General features: G+C 48.9%; 1 protein-coding gene across 2 annotated transcripts in view; it reads left to right on the forward strand.

The window, feature by feature from the left end:
* Nucleotides 1-1731: 1731 nt before the first annotated feature.
* The window catches only part of SCRIB (scribble planar cell polarity protein), a 113147-nt gene continuing 93047 nt past the window's right edge, over nt 1732-21831 (forward strand). For both annotated transcript variants that reach the window (XM_059815399.1, XM_059815398.1), the window contains exon 1: nt 1732-1893. In XM_059815399.1, the coding sequence (XP_059671382.1) occupies nt 1732-1893 (162 nt within the window). The remainder of the gene's footprint in view (nt 1894-21831) is intronic.

A 21831-nucleotide genomic window follows, 5' to 3' on the forward strand; every position in this document is an offset into this window, starting at 1 on the left:
TCATTGCCCATTACTAACAGTGAAGCTGAAAGGCCCTGCAGTTGCTTGGATAACTCTCACCTCCTTCTGCTTTTCACAAGTGCCAGTGCCTCACTCTTTCATGTCACTCATTTATTAGTCACTTTTCATTTCTATTCGTTGCAGAAATATTTCTGACTCTTTGCAGTATGAGGAAAGCAGAGTGTATAAAAGGAGCCTGTGTACTGCCTTGGGTTGGTTGGTGTCCGAGGCTGTTCCTGGGGTGCTGGGCTCTACCCACTGTCACACAAGTGCACGTTTTGAAGAGATGCCCTATTTGAACAGTGAGGAATGAACAATTTATCTCTAAAAGTTTTGCTGTGAGATGAATGTCCACTCTAAGAACTGGTGTGGAGGTAGAGACCTGTATGCAAGGCAAAAATAGCTGGGACAAAGAATCTTGTTTGGAGAGCTGAGTGTAATGACTGGGTGACACAGCTGGGCTGGAGGTGGGAAATTAAGAGATGGTAAATTTAAACGAGCAGAAATAACTGGCCAAGAAAGATAGAGTGATAAAGAGACCAGGAAACTGTGAAAGCAATACAGGATGAGAACAAGGAGGATTGCATTGTCCTCTGGATAACTTAGAGGTAACAACTTACTTTGGACTTTACGCTTTGTTGCAGAGCAACATCCTAGGCAGTGTATCCCAGAATTGAACGCACGTGTAGATTTTAAACCTAGCCTGTCACGACTGTGCCTTGCTGCGTGTGGGAGTGGATGGAGATGGTAATTGCTGTTCTTTATTTCTCCTTTTGCAGCACTTGTTTTACAAGCCTCTGTTGTGTGCCCCTTGACTCATGTTCTTCTGTGTGCAGGCATTGTTCGAGCTCTCTTCATAGAGAACCTATTTCATACTTCTGATAGCCTTCGTGTACTATCTTTAGAAGAGAAATGTTGATGCCTCACAACTTTACACAGGGGCAGAGGCTTTTTTCAAAGTATTTTCCGAATAACGTTTTGCATCATAAACTTGATATCCAGCAGCTGCCAATTAGGAGAGAGTGTGTGTGTATATAAACTATTTAGGAAGTCATCACCCTTCTCACTGTAAGTAAAGTTGGGGCGATTCTTCCCTGTGATGTTACTTCTCCGGGGTGAAGCGAAGAGCTCTCGGGGCGGAGCTGACCGCGCCGCTCCCCGCTGTCGCTGGGGTGGCACCGCGGAGCCGAGACACCCCCCTCAGCGGCGCTGGCTCCTGCTCCCACAGCCGGCCCCGCTTTATTCCCCCGGCACCCGGGGCCGCCGCTCTGCCTCCGCGCCCCGGCCCCGGCCCCGCCGCCCGGCGGCCGCCGCCCCTCCCCGGGCCGGGGCTGCCCCGCCCGCTCGGGCCTGCCCGGCCCGGCCCTCCGCCTCAGCGGCGGGCGGTCCCTGCGCACCGGCCCGAGGGCGGCGGGCGCGGGGCAGGGCGGGAGCGGGCTCCGTTTCCCAGGGACGCTCGCGGCGGGCGGCGCGGCCCCAGGAGCCGACCGGGCCCGGGCGGGAGCGGCGGAGCCCGAGCGCAGCGGCCAGGCCCGAGGGGGCGGCGCGGAGCCGGGCCACAGCGCGACGGGGGCCGCCGCTCGGCCCGGCGCAGCCCTGCCGGAGCGCCCGCCCCCCGCACATCCGGGCCCTCCCTCGGGCAGGCCCCTTCCCGGCGCGGCGGCTCCCGCCCGGGCCCGCCCCTGCGCGCCCAGAGCCGATCGCGGCCGAGCCCCGGCGCGGCCCGGCGCGATGCTGCGGTGCATGCCGCCGCTTTGGCGCTGCAACCGGCACGTGGAGGCGCTGGACCGGCGGCACTGCTCGCTGCAGGCCGTGCCCGAGGAGATCTACCGCTACAGCCGTTCGCTGGAGGAGCTGCTGCTGGACGCCAACCAGCTCCGGGAGCTGCCCAAGGTGAGGCCGCGGCCCGCCGCGGGCCTCCCGCGCCTCGGCCCTGGCCCGGCCCGGCTGGAACGCGCGGCGGTGGGCCGCCGGTGGAGGCCTCGGTCTGCTGCGGCCCGGGGAGCGCGGCCGCCGCCAGGCCCCGCGGTCCCGGCTCGGCCTGGCGGGGCTGGAGGCCGGCGGAGCCCGGCCGGGCCTCGCGGGAGGCCGCCCCTTTCCGTCGTTCTCTCGGGGCCGCCCGTGGCCGCCGGCGCCTTCGCCCCTCAGCCGCCTCTCGGTGGCCCGGGAGCGGGGCGGGCGGGCGCTGCCCCGGCCTACCCAGCCCCGCTCCCGGGAGCGGCCTCCTCCCGGCTGCGCCGCTTTCCTCCCCCCGCGTCCTCGGTGGGGAGCGCGGCTCCGGTCTGTCCGAGCCCCGGCCGACTTCCCCGAGCGTCTCGCCCGGTCCGGGGCCGGGCGGCGGAGCAGAGGGGCTGCGGGAACCGGCGGGTCCAAGCGCCTCCGCTGTGGGAGCGGGAGTGCGGGCACCGGCGGCCGTGGGCGCTTGGCTGGTTCGCCACGGGAAGGAGAGTCCCTCGCCTCGGGAGCGCCCGGCGGGCGGGTGGGTGGGCGCTGTGAGGCTGAGCTCGTCTGCTCGATAAAGGGGTCTGCTGCCCGCGGAGGGGAAGCGCTTTACCTCCGTCAGTAGTCCTGCGAGCCCCGCTGACTGCTAAGCAACGCACGACGTGAATTTAAAGACTGGTTTAATCCGTAAACCACAAAAGGTATCAACTGCGTTTATTAAAAGTGATAGAGGTGCTTTACACTTATGATCTGGGACTTCAGCCTGCGCTTGCAACTTCTTCCACAATTCTGTTTAGTCACAGAGCTGTCTGCACAGGTAATGCTGGTGGTAAATCCTTAGCGTGCTGCCACACACCATGCCGACATGATTTCTCTGTAGAAGCAGAGGACTGGAGATCTGCTCAGCAGACAGCTGCTGCCTCGACCCAGACATCTCTGACTCCCAAAGGGTTTGCTTTCACAAGGCAGGAGTCTTGGGTACAGGCCGAGCTCTTGTGTTTGGGCCCTGAAGTACCATTCAGCAGGAACTGAAATGCTGATGTTCCTATTCTGCTGGGTAAGCTGGAGCGTAGGACACTGCAAACGAGAACTGGAATTTGAACCTGCCTCCCAGGAAGGAGAAGGCCTTAAGACGTTACTGGGCTATAGGATATTCTGGAGGAAGTTTTACCATGTATCCCCTGTGGAAACTACCGTTTTAAAAAAGTTAGTTCAGTATTACTTGTGCCGGAGAGAGAAAGTATTTGACTGTAGCTTGCTTGGATAGATGCTCGTCAGTGAATATAGACTAAGTCACCCTTTTATTAAAAAATTGAGAAATAGGTCATTACCTTTTGTTTTAAAGTTTCTTGTTTAATTACTGACATGTTATGAAATTTGCCATGAAATCTGGAAAAAAAAACCCCAAACCATGCAAACCATAAAACTTGTTTTTGATTCAGGCCAACATAATTAGGTTCTGTTTTGTTAAACTGTACAATTTATGCATCCCTACCTAAACAGATTCTCTTGTATAGAAATGGCAGATTCTTGCTCTCCTGATGTCTCTAGTATTTTTGTGTTCTCTCTACTTGCATTCCTTTGAATTACTGTGAGCCAGGCTGCTTGTAGGATTCAGTTGTGAGTGTGCCTTGTTCAGGTATGGAGACGCTAGTATGATATTTATCAGCTCTCTTCCATCATGTAGCTTGGGATCTTGTTATACTTTAGGTGGGGATATTTCTCAAACTACTGGAAAATTTTTGTTACAGGCAGGTTAGGACTTATGAATGAGTGTAAGCCTTCTGCAGAGGAGGCTAATTGCGACATATCTGCAGTGAACTCCCCAATCCTTGTGCTGCTCAACTCCTTCATATCCTGCTGAATAGTCACAGTCCTATGTTGTGTTTACATTGAACCCGTTTGGGCTGAGGTATTATTGGGTTTTGGTTAGCTTTTGAAGAGCATCTTTTGGGATTATAAATGCAAATTTTATACTGACGTTTTATTTACTCTGTGATCAGATAGATATAATGCTGTCTGTGAAAGCAGGTACTGTGCACCGTGTCTCCTTCCTGTTGTCACCCAAAGAGCTTGTATTTGTGAACAGCTGTTGGGTCTGTTGGGCTTGAGAGCATCAGAGCTCTTGCCATGGCCTATCCTGGGATCGCAGATTCCTCTCTGGTGTTTGAGTTCCCCCAAATTTTTAGACTCTTCTGGCAAAGAATTATTAGAAAAATGATAGAGAGCAGACGTATAAGATTCTGGTCCTCTTGTCTCAAAAGAGATGTAGTAAAGTCAGAAGAGGTACAGAGAATGGGGAGCAGAAAATGGTGTGCTCAGACCCAATACACAACAGCTTTTGCACAAGGGAAATGGAAGTTTACGAGATCTCTTCAGTCTGTCTGAAAAAATAGTGCCATTCCTCCATCAGATGACAGAGGTCTGGAGTATCGCGAATGGCCTGGAGGGAATGAACAGAGAGCAACTGACCACTGTTTCTTCCTACATGAGGACTGGAGGGCATTAAATGAAACCAAAAAGGGCTCAGTTCAGAGTAAATTAAATAATTTTTCATGCAAAATATAGTTAAGCTGAAGTGTGGAACTACTTGCCATATGATGTAACGGATGCGCAAAGCTTACATGAGCTCAGGAAAGAAGTGGACCAGTTCATGGAAGAGAAAACGACCAAAACTGAGTATATACAAAGACACCATCTTGCTTGTGCTCATATCCCAGGAGAGACTTAAAGGAAGTATTGTTTTGGACTAGCTGTACTCGCACTCTTCCGCATCAAGTAGTGTCTGCAGCTGCCCTGGGCTTTCTCCAGTCCTGACGGGTTATCAGCCCATCCCTAGCAAAACCTAATTGCCCTCTCCCTCACAAGCAAGGTGAGCGTCAAATACGTGCAGCTGGGGAACAGGAGGGGAAACAAGCAGAGCACCCCTGAGTGCTAACTGCTCCTGAAAAAAGCCAAGGAGCTGGCGGATGCTGCCTAGAGGTGCTGTGCCCTGGAGACACGTCAGGAAGAGTGAGCAGAAGTAGACCCCACAGTCTTTCCCCTTTCCAGCCCCCCACCAGGTTTCTTCCAGCTGGTGCCGTGGGTGGTCCAGAGGCAGTTGATAAGGAGAGCTGCAGTTTGGTGGAACGAGGATGCAAGGTTAGATCCACCTGAGGTTTGACCCAATATGTGTCCTAATGGTTTGTGCTAATGGAGCTTACCTGAGCAGTGAAGAGGTGCACTTTTTAGTCCCAGGCACACAAACCATGCGCAGGAAGGGCATTATTTAAGGATATTATGGTTGGCGGCCATGGGGGTAGGGACGGATACCTAATGTAGGAGTAAGAATCTGCATGTTATAAAAGGTAGATACGGGATGAAAATTGAAAATTAATTGCCCGTCCACCAGGGAAAGAGAGGACAGCGATACTAGATTTGGGCACATATTTTCCCTGAGGGAGGGCAATGGGAGAGGTCTTTGGTTGGGGTAGGGAGGATGCTTTCCCTTTGAGGAGCACTTCATAGAAACGTGCCTTTTGTGTGAGAGAGAGACTGGGAGGAGAATTTGTGTGTGCCACGAAGGAAGATGGGGGGGAAAGGGAAGTGTGCTTGTTTCGCAGAATAGGGCTGCATGTACCCGTTCCTTGGGAGAAGAGTTTAAAGGACTACTGAGATGTGCATGTAGGGGCGGGAGAGGAGAGCAGCAAATGGAGATCAGTTAGAAAAATGTGAATGAGAGTGTATATACAGTCTTCGGTAGCAAGTTTGACCAGAGCAAGTTTGTTTTTAAGGGCTCAGGCAGGATTTTTGGGGAAGGCTTCCATGTGGATGTGATTTTTGAAGCAAAAGAATGGAGGGGCAGCTGGCTTTTGGAAAGGTCATCTTGTTTTACAGTTAACAAACAACTTCCTTTAAAAATGTTTGAATTTATCTGACTCCTCTTCTGTGAGTTTTCTCACCTAGCGCCCACTACCAGGCCACCTCTGTCTGACATGCTTTTATTTGTCTTTATTCCACTTGTTCCAGAGTCCAGAAACACTGGCAATCTCTTGCTCTTTCTGTGGCACCGTTTTCTTCTGTACCAAAACTTCCCATGTCCCCTTCCTGCTGCTGTGTTGCTCTTGATCGGATTAGATGATCTGCCTGCCTCCTGGCATTTCTGAATGACAGCACCGCACTTTCCTGAGCTCTCTCTTCCAAGCTGTAGAAGTGAATGCTTGTTTCTCTCCATCCTGCAGTGCCAAATACTCTTCTGTCTGCTCTTGCTTCTTTTTTCTTTGTCCAGCGTGGAATCTTGCCTGTTTTGAGTCGAGATTTTTCATTGTGGTGGCTATATTCTGGTTGTTTGAAGTGATAGATTAAATCTGTGTTAGGAGCATCTGCTGCCTTGTTGCAGGGATTTGCTGCCAGGGTGATACAGCACAATTTAATGGGAAATGATAAATTCCATTTGATAAGTTCCCCATGCTCTTCATGAGGGTGTCTGAATTCCAGAGGAGGAAACGCCTTGCTCTGTGCTGACTTCTGCTCCACCTGGTGTGCATAAAGCGATTTCTGCAGGACTGCGAGCGTGTAGCACACTACAGCAGCAGGATAAATAGCAGATCCTTCAGCTAGGGGTAGAGGTTTCAAGGATACAGCCTGCTAAATCATTACATGAGAGCTACAAAAACCACCCGACTCATTTAGTCTGCTCTTCGTGAGCACTTCAGAGGTGCAGGTCTCACCAGAAAGGAATGAATGCAGTCTGGAATTCGGAGGAGGTGGACGGAGCCGGTTGCAGCCCAGGAGCAGAGCGTGATCAACAGGGATCCAGAGGCTCTTGGTGTGCTTTCAGAGGAGTGCTCAGGTTTGCAGTATGGGAAGGCAAAAGGGAGAGGTCAGAAGAAACCTGGGTGGAGCAGAGCCCGTAGGACCTGGTGTAGGAGTAGGGACTGAAAATTATGAACAAGTCCGTGCGGAGGAGGGAGGAGACCTGTCTTCTGTGTCTGCAGAAGTATGCAGAGGGACGGGCCACTGCTGGAAGGATAGCTGGGCAGGAAGCATGGTGAGGTTGAGGGGGCAGGCTGAGGGATCACGCAGAGAGGGGAAAAAGGAGGAAATTAAAGAGCTAGCTTTGATACCAAGTTTTTGAATAGTGGCGGTGCTGAAGAGGCAAGCTCTAGGGATGTCTGATGGAGGGGTTGCAGTTTCTCTGCTTTGCTTTTTCCTTATGAAAGCTCCCATGACAAATTGGGCCCAGTGCAGAAAACGTTTTTTTTTTATACTGTCCGGTGAGCTGTTATTAGCTTGCACTGGGAATTATGAGAGCTGGACACCTGGCTAGAGCACCAGGGAGAGGAGGCCTTTTGGGTCCAGTGCAGATTCCTTCCTGTTCTAGCTTGTTGCTATTTGCATCTTGGCAGGGCCATTTCCAGGCTGGTAGAAACAGTCCAGGTTTCAGTGGTTCCTCCTGTTTGGCTGCCATTGGCCTGGGGCAAGAGCATCGGTGTCCTTTGTCCAGAGCCTGGGATCCTGCTGCACTGAGCAGGGTGAAACCTGAGAGCGGTGTTTGTCACTTTCCCAAGACAAGGTGGGGCCTTGCAAAGCTAATTAAGAGCAGCTTTTAATTTCCTGGCATCTGGGACCTGCAAGGAGGAGGATCTTGGGGTTTCTTTACTTCCATGGAAGAGTAAAGCTGCTCCTTTTAATCTCTCCATGCTATTAGCCCTTCCCCGAGAAAGTCAGGGAACCACGAGTCATCAGTGACTGGACTCCTCAGTGGTTCACCATGCTGTGAGGAGACTGAGCGAGCTTTGGTGTCCATTAAGGCATGAGTGTGCCGTGGGTGCCTTCTCTTGTTTTGCATGTGAATTCTTTGCATCACAGGCTTTGTCAAAACTGCAAGCTGCATTTGTTTAACAAAACCAGCCAAGAAACTGGTTTCACTTGATTGTTATGAGACCTGTGCACAGAGTTGGCATGCCTCTCTATTCCTTCCAGGAGTTCAGGAGCCGCATGAGTTAATGTGTACAAATGGATGTGGTTTGTTTCTCCAAAAGCCAGGTATTCTGGATGTGCCGCTGCCCAGAAGTTGAAATAAGTGCAGGCCATTTCACCCTCATCCTTTTCTCTCTGTGCAGTAACTGTCTGTTGTGTAAATCCTGGGTGGTGATTAGGGGGATTGAGGATCTGTGCTGGAGTGGTGATAGCTGAGTATAGGCTCAGTTGTGGGAAAAAGAGCTAATAAAACTCTTGGACATACAAACAAGGAAACAGGAGCATGGAAGTGATTTTATGCTTTAAGGTCTACAAATAAGAATTGACTATCAATATTCTGTTGTCTGTGAGCTCCAAGGAGTGTAGTTAGTTTTGTTGTTGGACAGCATGTGGGCATGCTTCCTTATGTGGCTCTCAAAAGGAACTCAGGTCTTGGAGAAAGTTCAAATGAGTGTAACAGTGAGGTTAAAAAGGCATACTGGGTGGCAAAGAGGTTCAGTGAAGCAAACAGTTCATGAAGATTTAGGTGACTATGGCCTAAATGGTGCTGCCTCTCACCAAATCTTCCTGTGCACTGGTTTTGTACAATGTAGGGAGGTCATCAATGAAAGCATCTACTCAGTCTTTCCCCTGGGTTCAGCTGACCCGGTTATTGTAAGCCTCTAGATACGTCTCTGTCATGTGGTTAATAACGTTTTCCATGTCTTTGGGTACATCGGCTGCTAAGTTGGCTGCTTGGAACGAGTTTGCACCTTTGGTATTCCTCCTGTTCCTCGGTGATTATTACTGGCAAAGGTTCACCTTCCCTCACTCGTGTTCCAGGACGCTGCCTCTAAAGCGTAAACGTGATATCACAGTGGCCCTACAGAGCACTTGCTCATTACCTGATCTGCTTTCAACTCTAAGATCTCTCCTTATTCCCTTTGGCTATTGCTGGAATATCTGCCAGGAATGATTTAGGTGGTGTTTCATTGATGGTTAGAGGTGAAGGCAGGACTAGGTTAACCCCTTTGGGTCTCCTGGCCTGCTATGTATTCCTGGATTTCATAACCTTGTTTCACCATTCCCTGATAGAAACTCAGATGAGGCAGGGAACAGTGGTGAAAGAGCACGGTGGATGGCAAGACATGTTGCTTGCTGAGGCAGAGGGATGTGATGGCCCGCAGAGCTCTTGCATTGCAAAGGTTCTCTGCGGTTCCTGACTCCTCCTTTTTCCATTTCTAGTTCAGGGTATTTAATGGTGTATGTCTGAGCTGTTCCCCTGAGAGCTGCTTTGGCACCTTCCTATTCTTTGTACTCTTCCTGTTCAGAGGAGTTGTTTGTGTCTTTTGTGTCTGAGAATCTCCTGCTGTCCCCTTCCACACAGGGACGCTTAACTCTTCTTTAAGACTTTTCCAGTCCCCGAAATGCGCTTCTGTGAACCCCGAGTGTACAGTCTGCTGTAGTCTGAATGCCCTGCTCTGTACCAATTAATAAACCTGATCTTGTCTGCCTGGTCTCGGTTTCCCGGTTTCAGGGTTAGAGCTTATTTGTTGGGGCTTTTTTGTTTGTTTGTTTTATGGTGCCTCTCAGTGCTGGAGATGCATCTGTTGTGTAAACTTACAGGGTGATACGATTTCTCCCTCAAGAAAATACAATCCTGTTTGAAACAATTGGAACAGGTTATTGTATAACTCTTGGCATTTTTCCCTGTTGCTAATATTTGTGGCATTACAGATAAGTAACTTACTTTTTGTAATTGCTAGTTGACCCTTCTTTGGTCAGAAGGTGGTTTCGAAGAACACTAGATTGGTAGATCCGGTCCCTTTGTTATACTGGAGAAGGGCATTCCGGAGGTGCTGGTATGCCAGGGAGGGGGCTGGGTGGGAAGAGCTAAATGGTAGAATAGATAAGAAAGGGGGAGAGGTCTTTGGATAGTTCTTGGGGTATATTAGGTTTTGCTTCTTCACCCGTAGTGGGGACGCTGTCCCGTGAAGCGTTTGTGTTTAAGATGCAGTAAAACCCCCCATCGCTCTTTGCAAGAGCGAGGTGTTAATTGTGGTGTTGTGATCCAATTCTGGCTTGGGGATTTCCTTTCTGTGGCCCTGAATTGGTTTGTCATTTCATTTGGACCAGAGATTCCACTCTGCTCCTCCGTGCAATCCTCAGGCAGCGTGCGGTCTGCAGGGGAACAGTTGCTGCGTCCGGCCCCAGCGGGGACTGCATTCCTCAGTCCCTGCTTAAATGCCTGGGAAGAAGCAGCTGGTGAGCCTTTGGCTTGGAGACAACTTGCTTTGTCTTAGCTGGAATGTATTCCTGACGCTTAAGTACTTTTATATATTTGAAATACATTCCTCAGGGCCTGATAGGTGGGGTTAAATAGTCGGAAATCCGGCTGGTCTGCCTTAGGGAGGGCTGTGTCCCAGCAGCCAGGGAGCAGCCTGCGTGTGTGTAGGGTCGGTCTCCTCCCCGGCTCTGAGCTCCGGCGTGTGCGGGGGCCTGTGGAGCCGCTTGTGTTGGGTGCGCTCAGCGTGCCTGCCCTGCCTCGCCAGGCCCGTCCCTGCGTCTCCTCCTGGTCCTGGGTCTGCCTGGGGTGGGCAGGAGAGGAGCGTCCCCTCCTCCTGTGCTGTGTGGGGGCTGACGGGGAGGGGAGCACCCCTTTGCTGTCCCTGCTGATGCACAGGGAAGGTGGCCTGCCGCGGCGGTCTGGCTGCCAACCTGAGCTTAGCCAAAGGCTGCTGTGCCTCGTGTTCGGCTGCTGCAGAGTATCAGCTCTTTCTCTTTGGGACTCTGCTGAGTTGCCGCCTTTCAGGTGTTTGTGATTACGTGCTTGTGGCCAGAAAAGGCCGAAGCCAGTTTAGTATCTGGCAAACGCTGTGAGGAGAGGAGAATGAAACGCTGCTGTAGCTGGAGTCGTTGTTTGGGAAGATCCCTTGTTTGGGACGGCAAGTGGTCTGTATCCCCTCCCTGTGGTCTTGCCCCATGCCGGCTCAGGTGGGTCAGACTGAGTCTCCAGGTAACTGGCACGAGGATCTCTGAGGAACGCCCAGGTGCGAGGGTCTACCCGGAGAGTAGTAGTGGAGCCCTCCCCTTGGCTGCCGCACAGGGGCTGAGGTACGGCCTCTCTGCTGGAGCCCCAAACTGATGTTCTCATCTCTCAGCAGCGGTGATCACTTTTTTGACCTCTGCTACCATTAACTCCATTATCCTCATAAGATTTCAGATGGAGTGATTCCTCTTCTTGAATCTGGCTGTTCTGGGAATATACGTTGCTTGTGTCGTTTCTCTCAATGCAGGGGAAGGCGTGTCTTGGGTTCACTGCTCTGGTGATGCAGCCGAGTGCTAACTGGAGGCACTTGGCTCCGCTAGAAGCGGACTGACTCCTGCTCTGCTAAGGGAGCTGTGCAGCCTCTGGGACTGGCGTCCTGCCCGAGCTGCCCAGCTGTGGGATAGAAGTCTTTCTGGTTCTGTGTCCTCACCTGTAAGGTGTTGGCTTTGGGCACAGTGACTTGGAAGGACTGAGATTAACCTTAGAGCTGATCAACTCCCAAGTGTTTTGCTTTGCAGTTTTTGCTTCCAGCTCTGCTTGAATCTGTCTCATACAGCTGGCTTTCCCCAAAGGCAATCCCGCTGGCACAGTCATCAAAGATCAGCTCTTTCTTTCGTCACGGATGTAAAAGGAGGGACCCCAGTTCTGTTCACACTTCTCCTACCTGTAGGTCTCCGAGACTGGAAAGGCAGACATGCATGCTCCTGCGTCCTGACGCCTTGGCTGTGGAGCATGCAGCAGAGTCTCTGCTTCCTCCATGGGCAATTCTTAAGATGTCAACCCTGCCTTTAACCAGGAAAATACGAATGAAACACGAGGCTCAAATACGTGATCTGGTTTTGCTGTGAGCATTTCGAGGAGCTGCCTGAGCTGTGGCATTTCACTGCTGACGGACACTTCCTGCCCGCGGTGGCAGAGTCCTGTGCATTCGTTCTGGCTGGGGACAAACACAGAGCTCTGCTGCGTGCTGCTGTGAGCCCAGTCTGTGGTGACATGGGAAACCAGGCCCTCTTCTTGCTCGTGAATTACCAGGAGAATTGTAATTATTTTCCTGCTACACAGTCTGATCCTGCCTTTAATTAAACATGTGCTGTCCTGCTGAAGGCGGTGGGACTGTACCAGCAGGGTTTGACAGTTGGGCTTGAAATTCTGTTAAGAGTAATGAGATGTAAGGAGGACCTGTCCTTATCACTGGCACTTCCAGGATCGGAAGGGTTAGCAAAAGCCTTGGATCCCCTTAGCCTGTGTTGGAGGAGGAGTAACACAGCAGGCACTGTTGGTGTGCTCAGTCCCTGCAGCAAAATCACCTGGTCCAAACACCTCTGGCTCTGGGGCTTCGTCTCGGAGGCAGCCTGGGTTGTTGCAGGTTGTTTTTGAGGAAAAGGAGGCATCTGAGACCCGCTGTTTGGCTAGGAGAGCTTAGGAACACCTTGATAGTTTTGGCTGCAGAAGCAGGAAGGTTTTGTGCAATTCCAGTGTGAAGACCATGTTTACAGTGTAGACCCAGTTCCTGGTCTCCAGATGTCTAAATTGTCACCGCCTTATTTCTAAGATGTTGGCCTGTGTGTAAGATCACTGTGGCTCTATGGTTGTGTAAGTTGGGTGTCTGACTCCTCCTGTGTGCTCTGGCACACATCCTGCTCCCCTTCAGCAGTGCTGCAGCCATCTCACCTTGAGAAATGCCCCCCCCATCTTTAAGAGGCATTTCGTTGAAGCCTGCTTAAAGCATGCTTGCTTGAGGGGAGAAATGTCCCTACGGGCTGATGGCACTTGACAGCTGCCCCCCTCCTGTCTGCTGTTTGCAGCAGGGGTCCTGGTGCCAAGGCAGCCTCCGCGAGCTCTCTGTGCTGCAGGACAGCGTGGCTCCTTCTCCAGAGAAACTGGTAGAGGAGCCCGGGCGTCCCCTTGCCCTCCTCCCTCCATCTTGGGCACCGGGGAGATGGTTCCTCTCCAGGTACAGGCGGGAGCATAGGGGCTGGCCATCGGAGGAGAGCAGGAAGGTGATGCCGGGGAGCAAAGACCCCCATGTCCTAGTTACCTTCCTCCAGGATTAGGCATGGTGCCTTTGGTGGGACTGATGTTTGGGGTGTGAAACGGGACAAATGCCTCTGCCCAGATGTGTGGGACTGCTTCACACATATCTCAGCGTTGTGTGGTAGTGTGGGGAGTGCGGAGGGGATCTCCTTGCCTAAGCAGTGGCAGGTGAAGGTAGAGCTGGAGTTCAGCCTCGGGTAGGCCAGAAGCCCTTTTGCTATAGCCTCAAGAAAACAAAGATTCGGAAAAGAGTCATGAAACTAACCTGGACCTGGGGCTGACCTGGAAGGGGGGAGCAGTCTGTGTGCAGAAGCAGTCAGTGTTTTCCAGGTCCCAGGCTTCAGCACCCGAACGGCTTTCTCTGCTTGCTTGGCCGTGAAGATGCGTCTTTCTGCGGGTGGGATGGGAGCTGTAGGACATACGGGCTTGTGTTGCCATCCTGTGAATCATGGATGGGCACAGGGCTCTGGCCTTGTTGCAGAGACTCTGTGGCCGTGATTGCTGCGGTCTGGATGCCAGCGTGGCGGGCACCGGCAGTCTGCACGGGAATCTCGGTGGGCCTGGTAGATCTGTGTCCCTGACCCTGCTGTGTGTCATCAGACTGCCTGGGTCGTTCTGGGACTGAAGCCCTTTCTCTCCCTCCTGCCAGAGCAGCGGGGCCAGCTCCACCGTGCCTCTTCCGAACAGCCGGTGGCAGTGCCGGGGGGGCTGGGGTTACCCAGCGCTGTCTGCCCCGCTGAGCCGGGCTGGCTCTTTGGCTGTTAATCCCGTTTGGGGAATGGTTGGATTTCCAGGCCTGCCCTCAGGATTTTGTTGTTTCTGGGAAATGGCATATTTGAGTGGTAGCTCAGAGGGTTTGTTCTGATCCTTTTATCCATTGTCCTTTCTCCTTTTTTCATTTTCCACCTCTTGATCTGACTGAATAAGTGAGCAGGGGGAGGAGGCAAGGCTCTGCTAAGCATTACTCTGCAGAAGAAAGGAAGCCCTTGGGGGTGGTGTCCAAATTCCCAGCATCACTATCTGAATACTGTGGTTCTCTAGGCTAACCTAATAGCCCCATTAAGCTTTTTTTTTTTTTTTTTTATGTCCTGGGGCTTTGCTGCAGCCTCAGTATGAATGCTGGGAGCTTCATAGATACAAACAGTCAAAGAGGCAGGATTGAGGTTTGGAGAAAGTACATCACGTCAGCAAGCTGAAGAAACACAACTTAGTTGGAGGCATGCTAATGGCAGAGAGGAGGATGGAACCTCCTTCAGACATTTTCTAGGGCCTCTTACAGACAAGACACTGGGCTTACAAGGGCCCTTTATGACTTTGCTGTGTATATACATGCTGTGTGTGACTTTGCATGTGCTGGATTGTAGTGCTGCTGTTCAGAGGGACCTTGACAGGCTGGAAAAATGAGCCAACAGGAGTCTCATGGAGTTCAACAAAGGGAAATGCCAATTTCTGCGCCTGGGGAGGAATAACCTCGTGCAGCAGTACGAGCGGGGGACTGACCACCCGAAAAGCAGCTTTGCGGAAACACTGTGGGGCCTGGTGGACCACAAGTTGACCAGCAGTTAGGAAGAGCATTGCCAGCAGGTCAAGAGAGGTGATCCTTCCCCTCTAGTTCTGCTCTGATGAAACCACACCTGGAGGACTGTGTCCAGTGCTGGACTCCCGAGTGCAGGGAAGACATGGACAGACAGGATTGTGTCCAGTGAAGGGCCGCAAAAATGATGAAGAGACTGGGGCATCTGTGGTATGAGGAGAGGCTGAGAGTTGGGATCGTTCAGCCTGGAGAAGAGAAGGCTTAGGGGGATTTTACTAATGTGTATATGATGTTGGGGAGGAAAGGAGATGGAGCCAGACTCTTCTTGATAGTGTCCAGTGGCAGGACAAGAGGTAACAGGCACAGAGTGAAATAGAGGAAAGTCTGTTTGAACATAAGGAAACACTTTTTTCTTTCTTATTTTTTTTTTTTTTACCGGAGGCGTGGTCGAACACTGGAACATGTTGTCCAGTGAGGTTGCAGAATGTCCATCCTTGGAGATATTCAAAACCTGAGTGAACACAGCGCTCGGTAACCTGCTATAGCTGACCCTGCTTTGAGCAGAGGTTGGACTAGCTGATCTTGAGAGGTCCCTTCCAACCTCAACCATTCCGTAGTTCTGCTGGACCTGCCTCCATGATGCAAATTGCCTTTTTGAGTGAGCTGCTGTACTTGGAAATCTGCATCTCTCACTCGCTGTCCTGCTACATACTCCTTTGCAGTTTTGCAGACATTGGCTTTCTAGAAACTTACCCTGCTTTCTAAATTTAGCTGGAAGCTCTGTGCTAGCGTCGATAGGCAGTGAGATGCCTTCCTCGTGCTGATCGAGGCTGTGTGTGAAGGCAGTGGTGGTTAGCTCCATTCTCTCTTGCAGAACAGGAGGCAGCTCATGCAGCCAGTTTTGGAGTTGGACAGAGTTCCTCACATAATGAATGAGGGAGGGATACAGGGGACTGTCAGATTTCTCTCTCTACTCAGGAGTTAGGCGTTTCCCTCTCTTATTTTGGCCAGCACCACCTCTAGTGCCACCCATCTGCATTGCTGGGAGCAGTCACGACATGCTGAGGATGAAGCTCATTTCTAAATCAGGTGGGTATTTCCTCCTTCCTGAGTTCACTCTGCTTTCCCATGTAAGAGTTCACCGTTGACCAAAGCTGGAGCAGTGGGCTAACCTGGCTTATAAATTAAGTGCAGGCAAAGTGCATGTATACTGAACTCCATGGGATCAGGAACTTTTGTGCTTTTGTGTCTCACTGGGTGAGAAGCTCTGCAAAGTGGGGTGTCAGGCATCCTTGCATTACCAGTAAGAAATGTGTCCTAGATCAGTGGGCCTTGGCATCAGCATGTGAGGCTCAGGACTTTCTCAATACACAGGTATTTCAATTCCTCAGCAGAAGCCAAAGGTGAATCTGCCAAATGGAGCCTGTATTTGCTGCTACCGGTGTTTCTTGTTTTCATGAACTGGCTGAGCCTGTTACTGTTTCGCTGGATAACCTCAAATAAAACCGCAGTGTGCTCTTTGGAAATGTTCCTTGAGTGGGACTGACCTAACCATTGAAGATGAGTGCTGTTTGGTCAGGATGGCTCTCTGCTTGGCTGTTTGTAATATTTCAATTTGAAGCTGACATTTCTTTCCCTTTGCAATGACGATAGTTTTGACTGTCATAGCAGCGATTCTGCTCTATTAGTCTGATACTTTTGTTGTATAAAATTACTCTAAAGGCAGTGGTCTGAATCAAGAGGTTCATTAATAATTGCACTGGGGTTTCATCCTTTCTCACTTCTGCATATATTATCATATTTCAGTGTTGAAGTGGGTCTTCCAGAGTTCCTGAGACATCAGCCATTGTTAAGACAGAAGTAAACTCTTTCCAGTTTAATTGTGGCTAGCTGGACCTAGCTGACAAGCAAGTGTCATCTACTCTAACAGGAGTAGAATAAATAGCTCAGGGTGGTCTGTTAGCTTACCTGGAGTTTCTTGGGAACCCAACCCATTCACAGCGGGTAGCTGTGTAACTCGCGTAAGTGTAGCTTCCAAGTGACTGGTGTGGTTTAACTGTGAAAGGTTTGTCACAATCAGGGGTGTCCTAAAATTTTGATGGTTCTCTTCCATTGTTTATATTGGTTGCACACTTCAATATTTGTCTGGCAACAGCAAAAAGAGACATTTGAGGCTTTTTATTTGGTTATGCAAATGGACCCGTGAGCCTGACTTCACGTTGCGTGTACTATTGTTGGCAACGTTCTTTGTGTATCGTACGTGGCTACCTCCTCTCCACTCTTCCTGTTGGATGTTGTGCTAAAGGTGCTCGGCTTTCATCCTTGGTCCGTGTATTCAGAGTTCAGCTCCTCGTAGGGTCTAGCGGGGTGCCCTGGCATCACGGCGGGCCAGCAGCGTACTGGACGGACCGATAGGAGCACACCCACAGACTGGGGACTCCATAGACCACACTTCGATACCGCATCCATTGTGGGGCCCACAATACAAGAACGGGATTGCCGGACTGGTCTGAGTTCAGGAGAGGGTCCACAGGGTGGACGGGGGCTGAAGCACTTGCCCAGGCAGGACAGGCCGCAGGAACAGGACTTCTTCAGCCTGGAGAAGACACTGCGTCGGAGGGACTTCATAGCAGCCTGCCAGTGTGTACAGGGAGGTTATCAAGGAGACGGAGCCCGGCGGTGCATGGGGGAGGACGAGAGGCACAGGGCATCATTGAACTAGCTGGTCCCGTTTGGGTACAAGGAAGCTTTTTTTCACCGTGAGGATAATTAATTGGTGGACCTGGGGGCCCAGAGGATTTTTGGATCCTCCATCGTTGGAGGTTTTGAAAGACTTGACTAGAAGAAGGCCTGGTCTGAGTTCATAGCTGACCCTGCTTTGAGCAAGAGGATGCACTCGAGATCTCACGAGGTTCCTTCCAACCTGAATTATTTCATGATTCTCTGATAAAGGTCTGTGACATACAAAGGATTAGAAGAATTTTACTTCATTGTCCCTTTTGACTGAAAAATCCATGGATCTAGGTTGCCTTTTTTTTTTTTAAGAGATTGAAGTAATTTAATTTTATTTCAGAAATTATAGATAACTCTTGAATGGCTTCTCATATGTTTGCCTGCTTTTGTCCTTAGAGGGGCTGCCGAATGAGGGTGTTGCATCTGGAAACATGCTGCAGAGCCTGTATTTCACACTTTTCTGTCTTTTTTGCAATGTTACAATTTTGTGGAGTATTTCTTTTGGCTTATACTGCTTTACAGGCTCTTTATGCCTTTCACTAATTTTCAGCCAATCAGTACATTAATGAGAGCAACGGCCTATGCATTTCTGATCTGTTATATTGCCATTACTCTGCTCTGGATATTGCAAGAACTTATACCCCCTGAATCTTCTTTCCAAGACAATTTTGTGGTTGTTTTCCATCTTAGCCATCCCGTAACCAGTCACATACTTCAATGTTAGAATATCTTTGTGACATATTCTGATTTACAAAGGCTTTTTCCCCTCCTAGTTAACCAGCTATGCTGTTAATATAATAGTACACGATCTTTGTTTTGAGCCTTTTTTTTTTTAAATTTGTAGTAACTTCCATCAGCTGGCTGAATTCCTGTGCACTGGAGTCCTTTTCATACCAATCCGTGTTCGCTTTGTGCGGTCTTTAGGCTTCTGGCATGCTAGGAAACAGTGAAAGATTGCTGCTTATTTTTTTTCTTCAAAGTTCTATTTTTGATCTTGTATCAGTCTAGTTTGGACACTGAATGGTCTAGGGCATGCAGATTTGGTGAATTTTTTTCTTTTTATATTCAGAAAATATTGATGTTGTATGTTTAATCTTAATAGAGACATTCAGTATAGTGCTAAATTTGTTACTTTTTTTTTGCCAGCTGTATGAAACAGGGTTAACATTGATTAGAAAACGGGGAATTGCCAGTCTCCAGAGAGACATTTGCCTAAGTTTTCACTCTTGGTTCCAGTGACAATTTTAAAATTAATTTGTTCTCCATTTCCAGTGTCACAAATGAATCTCTTCTGCAGTCTTGCTTTGTAAATTTGGCTGTTGGACTTACAAGTTGAAGTACCCAGTTCACAAAATACCGAACTGAAAATTACATGCATCATGTTAGATACAGTGTTTGCAGTCTTATCAGTTCTTGATTACATCATGTTGCTGTATTACATCATATTAACTATCATGTTGCTGTATTACATCATATTAACTGTACTCCTAGTAGAGATAAGAGCAAACTCTGACTGCTTGCTAGTTTTCTAAAAGCTTTGCTAGCCTAAGTGGGAAGCGCATCTGTTCTGCACTTTTAAGTGCTTATTCCTGAAGACGGTCCCATCTCTGAACAGCAGCCGAACAGCCAGCTTCAGCAGTGCTGGTCTACCTTTGCATTTCTATGATGCAATGGTAGTTAAGTCTACTAGACTGGTTATGGAAACATCGGTATTCTCTGCTGGCGAAACTGTTTGTGCTGCTATAGTAAAGACATTCGTGAGCCAAGCAGTTTGTCAAGGGAAAATACATACTTGTTGGTGTATCTGTGCTTCAGCTAGCAGTATTTCATTGACACAATCCTGTTGGTAAGGGGTTAGTGATGAGGAGTAAGTGGCTGGTACCTAACAATTCACAAGGTTTTGCTAGTCAGAGTAGACATGGTGGCTTACTTGGATTCTGCTTAACTTTCTTTTTTTTTTTCAAATAGAAAATCTTAATTCTTGCATGGGAACGCTGTAATTCTGCTTTTGTTTTTTGTGTCCTCCACTGATGACTTTTGAGTAGTTTGAATTTTTGCCATATCAGAATATTTTATTCAAGTCCAGCTTAACTGAATCTTAAGAAGTGGGATGTACTACTCTTATTGTCTTGCTATTTGCTGAATGGAAATTTGTGCACAGATCTCTTAATAGTCTGTCAGCATTGTGAGATTTTGGAGTTTTTTGTGTTACCTTTTTTAAAAAAAAAGAAAAAGCTGGTGGAGAAAAAATGCTGTTTAACTGATAAAAAAAGTAGTATACAAATCAAGGTATGTCTCCCTGAAGCAAAGTTAATTGGATGGGAAGAATTGCGAGATTGTCACGAGAGCCTAATTCTGAGGCTTGGTCTGCACTTGCCTTCACAGGCATCTCTGTTTGCATGTAGGTTCTGATCATTTTCAGTAAGGTAGTTATGCTAGTAAAAGGCCTGTTATGCAGTTTGTTCTGTTAGATTGCGATAAACTGCATGGATACAACTGCTGTGCTAGAGAAGGGTTATGTTGTTTTGATTTTGATGGCCTAGGTAAGAAAGTAAAACTTAACTGTAGGTAAAACCAAAGTCAATGTTCACAGCTGCCAGTTTGCCCCACTTTTTAAACTCTGTTCTGTCACTAAGCACTTCCCATATATATTGCAGTGCAACATATATCATGATTTTATTCTGGTTTATTTTATTTTATTTTTTTCTTAAAGGTGTACACATCTATTTTGAGACTGCCTAAAATCTGTAGGCAAAGCGCTAAACGTTTGGACTATAGATGTTCTGTTTCCTTTGTTATTTTCCAACTTGTAGACTCTAGCAGGTCAACACAATGTCTTGCTTGGAATTTCCTTGCATTCTAAAATAAGGAGAGGGATCTAGGAAACAATAGCAAATCAAGTCTCTAAACCTCCTGCTCTGGCCTGAACCTTTGTTGTCATTTAGACTTTCACCTACTTCCTTTCTTATTAAACTGATTTGCATTAGATAAACTGAATTAAAAGGAACTTGCGCTGTTCAGAGTCAAGAGGACTTTTTTTTTCCCCCCCTTCTTTTTTTACTTATTATGGTCTCCCATACTACTTTAGGACATCAGGAGTATGAATTTCATATCACCGCTGTTCACCCCAGAGCACTTCTCCCTTTCAGTACAGGGAGTGATGTGGAAGTACAACAACCTCAGTGTAGTGAAGGCTGTGCCATGTTTTGCAGTCCCTCAAACATGCACTTGCACCCAGCAGCGCTTCCTGACTGAGACACCTCTATGGGAAACTGCAGAGTTTTGATCTACAGCAGCAAAACTTCTCAAGTTACATTATGAGACCTCATCATCATCCCTTCTAGCGCGGTGAGCAGCTCTCTTTATGGTCTGTGTATCTTTTCACAGTTGTGTTGTGCATTGCCTTTTCATTCCTTACCCCTCCCTTCCCCGGTCCATATTACTGTTCTTTGCAATGTTATGAGTGACAGTTGTGGGTGTCCCACCACCCCGAACCTGAACAAATCTCAATACCCGCACAACTATTCCGGGCGAGGACTGTTTCAGCAACCTTTTATGTAGATGGATTACTGGAAAGACAACTGAGAAAGAAGGTTCAGACCTCAAATTCTTGTTTGATCCTTCTCAGTGTGGTCTGTGTAAGCAGCCCTGACTCTCTGGACATGTTCTCTGATCTGTAAGTAATCCCGCGATTACATCTTCTGTTGCTTACTGTAACTCCCTCTCTGCCTCCGGCATAGGACAGACAGGATGAATACATGTATTAGAAGTGGCTTCTGTATGTCACTTCGTAGACCTGAGTTTGTGCCTCACTTCATCGTTATCTTTCTTTTGCATCACGGCTTGAGTTACTAGCTTCTTAAGGTTTGGCCATCTAAAACTCATCAACTGTTAGAGGTGACTTATAGCACTTGTCTGTACCATGGCAGAACCCAAACACATAATCAGAGAAACAGTGTTACTACGTGTGTGTGCATCGGTCTCTGCCTTTATCTATTTGTGGGTTATGGGTAAACTTCTTAAAACTGTCTCATTTTCTGCAGTGGCCCAATATTGTTTGTTTGTTGTTCCCAGGCACTCTGAAACGATCCAGGAAAGGCAGCAAACACCACAGCCTTGGTTTCCATCCTGTCCAGTATCCTATGTCCGACAATAGTTAGAAGCAGCTGCAAGATTTGTTCAGTTGATAATTATAGTATGTTGAGTTTAGTAAACTTACTGAGAGGCTGTTGATGTCTGGAAAGAGTATGACTGATGAATCTTGTAGTTTACCATTTATAGCTAATATAATTGACTTCTGAGGACAAGGGTGGGTGTGAAGAAGTTGGATGTTGTTAGACTAGGAGACCTCTAGAGGTCCCTTCCAGTCAACATTTCTATGACTGTGGTGTTTCTAGAAAGGAATTTTCTTTCCTCCTCTAATTCTTTGTTACTTGGACCCTACAGATAGTTTGCCTGCCTCTCTTCTTTTCCAGTACAAGTGGCACAAACGCTTTCGCTGTTGGTGTAGGGACCTGTCGCTGATGTCCTGACAAAATGTACTGTACAGCAGATGTGTATGACTTCAGTCTGGAAGTCCCTTCATGTTTCTCCTTTGTTG

This window comes from Gavia stellata, chromosome 3, assembly GCF_030936135.1.
Source record: "Gavia stellata isolate bGavSte3 chromosome 3, bGavSte3.hap2, whole genome shotgun sequence".
Lineage (NCBI taxonomy): Eukaryota > Metazoa > Chordata > Aves > Gaviiformes > Gaviidae > Gavia > Gavia stellata.